General features: G+C 34.9%; 1 protein-coding gene across 1 annotated transcript; it reads left to right on the top strand.

Moving 5' to 3' along the window:
* The first annotated feature begins 708 nt into the window (after window positions 1-708).
* On the top strand, window positions 709-5333 carry LOC149563929 (potassium transporter 6-like). The gene is made up of 10 exons (XM_089824091.1): window positions 709-1171; window positions 1257-1305; window positions 1495-1738; window positions 1826-2048; window positions 2208-2459; window positions 2587-2637; window positions 3004-3264; window positions 3411-3463; window positions 3567-3936; window positions 4145-5333. The coding sequence occupies exons 3-10, from the start codon at window positions 1580-1582 to the stop codon at window positions 5032-5034; spliced, it is 2259 nt and encodes a 752-aa protein (XP_089680217.1). The 5' UTR covers window positions 709-1171; window positions 1257-1305; window positions 1495-1579; the 3' UTR covers window positions 5035-5333.
* Window positions 5334-7094: the final 1761 nt, after the last annotated feature.

Genomic DNA, 7094 nt, shown 5'->3' with positions numbered 1-7094 from the left:
CGTATTTACTATCAATCTATTTAAATAATATGTATTTCATTACTATCTACTAAAATAAAAAATTACTCAAACTTTTTTTTCAATATAAACATTAAAAAGGTAAATATTCTCTAAATGCAATTCTATTATTGACCCTAACCTAACGTAATAATAAATCTAATCTTAATTGAATTCCCATACTAAACTCTAAATTTACTTGTAAAACTAATTTGAATGTTAAACTTAAATCTCATTTTAAAATTATAATTAATGAAGGAGATTAAGGATTATATATATATATTTTAAAATTTAAGAACATTTATAAAATTTAATTAACTTCTATAATAAATTTTATAATTTAATTCTTAGTCCTTTCCTTTCTCCATACTACTAGATATATATATTATATAGCATATAATATATAAAGAGAAAGTCTAGAGATATGGAGACTTAAATTTACTTTTTTTTTAAAAACTTTTAGTTGATTAGACAATTTTTTTGTAATTTTCAGAATGAAAAATTAATTAAATCCTTAGCAAAAATAAGGTCAACCAATAAAAAAAAGAAATATTTTTCAAGAAATTAAAAAAAATAAAGACACTTCAAACATTGGAAATCATGTTTAATATTTTGCAAAGGCACAGATTTTAAGACAAACTAATAGCTTAAAATCAGGTGAAAACATAAGTCTCAGCCTATAAATAGGCTGGACTTAAAAAAACACACTCTAATAAAGACGGCGTAGAAAGAAGCTACGCGTTTTTAGAAACTAACATCGCTCATGTTCACGAGAAGTTGTTAAAACTCACGAGAAGCCTGAGCCCTTTTCCCTCTTCTCGGCTCTCACCAGGACCAAAATCAAGTTCAATTTCACAAAATATCCGATTTTTCCGTTTTGAGTCTTCTTCTTATAAAAATAAGTTTTTTGGTTTTTTACAACAGATTTTTTTGCAAATACGCGCCTGTGACACGTTTTATTACTGTATAAGATTACCTTGAATGCGCACATTATAAACTGGGAGCCATTTATAGACAATTTACAATTACATGCAACCACCCAGCTTTGAATTTCAAGTTTAGCGAGGACGAATCAGATTGACTTGGCCTGTTTTTCCATTAATGTTCAAGAGATTTTACGGCCCAGATCGTGGCTGCAAGACAGGAATTGTTGTCAGCTTATAAATAGCCTTTGGTAAGCTGTGTTTGTTTTTGGCTTCTGTACTTATGGTATGATCTTCTCTGGTTTAATTATGGCCATCTGATCAATCATGGTGCAGTGGCCAGGTTGACGGGTATTCAGTCGTGGGGACAAAGACCTTTGAGTCGGTGAGTGATTTAATCTGCATGATTCTTGGCTGTAAATAGAAACTCAGTTGGCTGGGTTGGGAGTGTGAGATCTGAAATCTTTGCTATTTCTAAATGCTCTGAAGTTTCCTTTGGTTAAAGGAGATTTGTTTGTTTGCTGTATGTGTTCCTACCTTAATTTGGTAAGTTTGTTTTTTGATCTATAATAAGTTAACAGATTTCAAATAAAAGTCACAATTAGGCGCATTTCCAGTTGGTGGCGAGAGATCCATATCCGCCAATAGCAGGGTTTGCGATGGAGAGTATGGATCACAGTACAGAAAATGATACTGTAATGGAGTCAATTGTGGTGCAGGATGATAAATTTGAGCACCCAAATGATGAGCCACCCAAGCCAAAGCGAATGAATAAAACATTTTCAGAGGCATATTTGGCGCCCCTTCTCAAACCCCAGGTAAACAGTTTTGCATGGTATTACATTGTCATTCATGTTGATTCAGTATTATGAAGTTTCTTTAAGAATGTGGAAAATGTTATGCAGATATTTGGAAAGTCCGAAACACTTGTGCTAGCTTACCAGACACTTGGAGTTGTGTATGGAGATCTTGGGACATCTCCACTTTATACATTTTCTTCTATAAATATTAAGAATGCTGAAGAGAGAGATTTGTTGGGTATTCTTAGCATGGTATTCTGGACGCTAACAATGATTGCTCTTGTTAAGTATGTCTTCATCGTCATTAGAGCTGACGATCATGGAGAAGGTAAGCATATGTTAACCTTTCTTGTATAATACTTGGTTAGGTTATATTAGAGGCACACATAAGTTTATGTTGGCATTCTTCTTTAACTTGTATAATACTTGATTAGGGTTCTAGTAGAGGCATTCTTTATCATCTTCTGTAGTATTTCATTGCTTTCAGGAGGTACATTTGCACTCTATTCATTGCTATGTCGGCATGTTAATGTTGGCCAAAAGGTTGGTAACCAATTCAAGCGCCTTCAATCAGATGTCAACTTGAAGTATTTTAGTCAAAATCATGGGAACAATTTCAACTCTAGAACAAGGCAAATGCTTGAAAGCAGTGCAACATTTCAGAAGGCTCTTCTCATAGTTGTCATGGTAGGAACCTGTATGGTAATTGGAGATGGAGCATTGACTCCTGCAATTTCAGGTCTGTAATCCAGAGCTATTAGTCGAGAATATATTTTCTTCCGTTAATTTTTTCCCAAATGTCAAGATGTACCGGTCCACCACATGCATTTGTTTTCTAAAATTTCTTAATATTTTCAATCGTGCAGTGCTGTCAGCTGTGCAAGGAATTCAGTCAAAGAGCTCTAATCTGAGCCAAGGTTTGATCCAAATCCATTATTCTAGTTCTTGTTAGCTGGCTGGTCGGGGATACTTTAGATATCATAGTGGTGAATATATATCTACACGGTGTGTATGGAAGCTCAATATTCTCTTTTCTACTAGTTGAGCAAAACTTTTTGGTAGTTTAACCTCAAACTTGTGCTTTCCTCAAGTTTATCTAGACTTCTATTGTGTAATTTTAAAACAATCAATTAGTATTTTGCTACCATGTTCGCCAACCTGTCTTGTATGTAAGTGCCCCTAGTATGGTTCCTTCAAGAGATTAAATATGCTAGGTCCTGATTGGTAAGACATTCTTCAATTTGTCATTAATGTCAGAAATTTTACTTATTCATGATGTTCAGGTGCTGTTGTGGGTGTGTCAGCTGCAATCCTACTGTTACTATTCCTTCTTCAAAGATTTGGTACTGGTAGGGTGAGTTTTCTGTTCTCCCCTGTAATGATCCTTTGGTTCATCGCCAATGCCTTTCTTGGCATATACAATGTTGCAACACATTACCCAGCAGCATTCAAAGGACTTAACCCTTACTATATTTACTATTTCTTTCGGAAACAACAAAAAGATGGATGGATACTGCTTGGAGGCGTTGTTCTGTGTATAACAGGTCTGTACTTACTTCTTCATTTATATTCTTAAAATACTTTTGTTCTCCTCCAAAAATGAAGGAAAGAATTTGAGTTTTGAAATAATATCTTTAAACAAGGACTCGAGAGTAAATTAAATCTTCTTTTTATATCTTATTGAAACCAGGTGCGGAGGCTATGTTTGCCGATTTGGGCCACTTCAATAAGAGATCCATCCAGGTAGTTCACTGATTATAAAAGAAATGTCTAACTCGCCTATAAATAAGTTGTTATAAATTATTTAAGTTCCACTGATATGGAAATTTTGGATTTTGAATTGTAGATTGCTTACTCTGGCTTGGTATACCCTGCTCTGGTTATCACATACACTGGGCAAACAGCTTATCTGATCAAGCATCCAGGAGACATGAAGAATGCATTCTACAGCTCAGTTCCTACTCCAATGTACTGGCCAATGTTTATTATTGCCACTCTAGCAGCCATTGTTGCTAGTCAAGCATTGATTTCAGCTAGTTTCTCAATTATAAAACAATCCATGGGTCTTGGTTGTTTTCCTCGGGTGAAGTTGGTACATACCTCACAAAACAAGGAAGGACGAATCTACTCTCCAGAAGTCAATTATCTTCTCATGGTTATATGTCTTGCTATTCTTGTAGGATTTAAAGGGGGGCCAGAAATCGGAAATGCTTATGGTAAGGATTATTTTTCAGACTCTGCTCTACTTTTATTGAATTTGAGTGACACAGTTTATTTCATCCTGCTGAGTAAAGAATAAATAGATTTATCTTTAACGCCAGGCTTTTGCTATTATCTCATTAAATAGGTCTATAACATTGGCTAGTATGCTTCTATTTGTCTCTATTTCTTGCTATATGATGTTTTGGATATTGGATTATCCAGGAGTTGCTGTTATTGGAGTCATGTTCATTACAACGTGCTTAGTGAGCTTGGTGATGCTACTTGTTTGGAACATGCACTTTCTACTTATATTGCCATTCCTTATTGTTTTTGGTCTCATTGAAGGAGTATATCTCTCAGCTGTGCTCAACAAAGTTCCACAGGGAGGTTGGGTGCCTTTTGTAATTTCAGCATGTTTTGTGGTTATAATGTTCTCCTGGAACTATGGCAGGCAGATCAAGTATAAATATCTAACAGAGAGAAAAATAAGTTCAGAAGACCTTCCTGCACTTATTGCTGATGCGGGAACTCGTGTTCCAGGAGTATGTTTCTTGTGCAGTGACCTTATTTATGGACTGCCACCTATCCTGAGGCATTATGTGAGGAATGTGGGTGCTCTTCATGAAATTCTCATTATTTTGACCATAAGAGTTGTACCAGTAACGACAGTTTTGTTAGAAGAGAGATTTATAGTAGGAAAACTTGGGCCTAGGGGTGTATATAGATGCCTTGCTCAATATGGTTATGGAGATATGGCCCCAAACATGGAAGGACAAGAATTTCTGAACCAGGTTATTGAAAGCATAAGTGAGTACATAAAAAATCAAGAAGTTGAGGATGGCTCGGATGATTATGAAAGAAATTCAGGTGCAGAAAATAACTACTCTGCTGCTGCACAGGAAGAGTTACAACAGCTTGAGAGGGAGAGAAATGTAAGGGCTGTGTATGTTTTGGGGAAAACCACATTGAAAACTTCCAAAAATAGGGGATTTCTTGAAGGACGGATCATTGATTTGTATGGATTTCTGCAGACAAATTGCAGATCAGCGATTTCTACAATGCGAGTACCACCTGACCAGCTTCTTCAAGTTGGAATGATATATGAACTTTAGGCTTCATAATAAAAACATGATGATAAAAATAAAATGGCTTTGCCAAGGCCAAGAAGGTAAGACTGGCGATAAATAGGGAGTTGGTCTGTACAATTGCAATTATGTTGGGTTTGTTTGTTAACATTTTATGGTTTAGCTGTATATCTGCATTTTTGGCTGATACATGAGGTTTCTTGAACTCCCAAATTCCGGTTGTCCCTGGTCATCCAAAAACCAAAATGTATTTCTTTTTCCAAATATTATTGAAATGTTATATTGGCTTTAAAATAATTCGCAAACAGGGATAATGAATTTGAGTCATGAACAATTGTTATCACTTTTAAGTTCTAAATTATAATTTGGTATATCTCATATTTTATTCACAATGAACTATACTTTGTCATCTCATATTTAATAATATATAACTCTAATGGCATGATAATGGTCAAGTGGTGGTGGTTGGGTATTTTAAAATAGTTTCTCAAACTCTGTATTTTTTGAGAATTACAAATAAAATGTCTTGAGGAACCACAAGAGGCCACATGTGTATCCTTATAGCTACTGCTTTGTCCTTGATTTGTATTTTTCTCTGTCACATTTGTGTGCAGCTGTGCATTTCCATTTGAATGGAATAAAGATTAACAGACAAATAAGTTGGTTTCCAAGTTATTGAAAACGAGCAGAATATACAATACCCCAGCTAGATTTGAAGGAAATATACGACTTTCACAATGAGTGGGCTGTTACTTCTGTCATGATGAGTGGGTGGCTAATTTTGTCACGATGAATTGGTACCTAAGCCAGCAAAGATTTTTTTGGAAGAGAATCATTATATCCTGCAGGGAACACAGTGAATATTTCCCTGAAATGTGGAAGTTGTTTTAATTCTTTTATTTTTGTTTTTCGAGGTTTTACTAATAAGCATATGTGCAAATTCATTTCTGCTTTCTTTCTGCTAGGACTAGTAACTTCTCTGTCGAAGTTTGCCATCTTTTAGTTGACAGCATGATGGGTATGTTTATGTGCATGTTTTCTAGTTGAATTGTAATGCACTTCTGTTGAGTTTAGTCCCCTTTAAAATATTTAAATATAATATCCCAATTTATTTTCTTACAATATTTTTCCTTTGTTTTTCCTAGCAGGGTCATCAAAATAAGTTCCAGAAATTTTTTGGTTTGATTTTATTTTGACATCCTTACATTTGGTTAATTTACACCATTTAAGTAATAAAGAAAATTTCATTCATGTGCTCTGCTGAAATGATGATGTGTGATTTCCTTCAAGTACGAGGCATAAATGAACAGCACAATGCAGAAGCAGAATCTGTGCCAGATAAAATGCAGCATGGTGCTTCATCTTATTTCATGGCCTTTTCAAAAAGATCTTTAGGTATTATCAAAATGAATATTTTGATCATTTTAAGGTCTATTTCTTCTCCTTTTTTAATGTAATTTTAAACTGGCAGCTTAGAAGTTTGATCACTACTTTTCAACTTGAATATTGGTCTTTCTAGTTTGTATTTTATATCATTTACTGTTTTTTCCATTTTGATAAATTTTATCTGAATCAGGGAATCAAGGTTTAGAAAGACACCTTCACACTGTGGATCAGTTTGGTTTTAGGAGCCTGCTTCAGGCCTTGCCAATATCCACAAGTACAAATCTTTAAGGGTTCCGTATGGGAAACATTAAATCCTGAAATATTCTTTTGGGAAAAATGGTAATGTGGACATTTCTGATTTTGGGCTTGCTCTCCATGTAAATTCTTCTCAGTTATCAACTAGATTGACAGGATACAAGCCACCGGAGCAGAACATAAAAGGCTGATATGTATGCTGCCTCAGATTTTAACTGGAATAGTCCATGTGCATTATCATTCTCAAGATGATGGAGTTGATCTCTCAAAATGGGTTCAGACTGTAGTTCACAAGGAATGGACTGCTGAAGTTTTGACCTTAAAATGATGAAGTACTAGGACTTTTAATAAGAGATCGTTTCTATGTTGCAGATTGCTCTGACTCGTGCCTTGCAGTCACCTGATCAGCCCACATGAGGGTGTAAAGATAGTAGAAGAAATAAGGG

The sequence above is a fragment of the Cupressus sempervirens genome, chromosome 4 (assembly GCF_028749045.1).
Source record: "Cupressus sempervirens isolate cs-2001-9-10 chromosome 4, ASM2874904v1, whole genome shotgun sequence".
Taxonomy (NCBI): domain Eukaryota; kingdom Viridiplantae; phylum Streptophyta; class Pinopsida; order Cupressales; family Cupressaceae; genus Cupressus; species Cupressus sempervirens.
The sequence above is the reverse complement of the archived record's forward strand: the minus strand, read 5'-3'. Positions and strand labels throughout refer to the sequence as shown.

Excerpts from the sequence above, each read along its gene's own strand:
- LOC149563929 (XM_089824091.1), top strand. The coding sequence starts at position 1,580 with ATGGAGAGTATGGATCACAGTACAGAAAATGATACTGTAATGGAGTCA. Across the intron at positions 3,265-3,410 it reads CGTTGTTCTGTGTATAACAG|GTGCGGAGGCTATGTTTGCC; the intron begins GTCTGTACTTAC and ends TATTGAAACCAG. Across the intron at positions 3,937-4,144 it reads AGAAATCGGAAATGCTTATG|GAGTTGCTGTTATTGGAGTC; the intron begins GTAAGGATTATT and ends TGGATTATCCAG.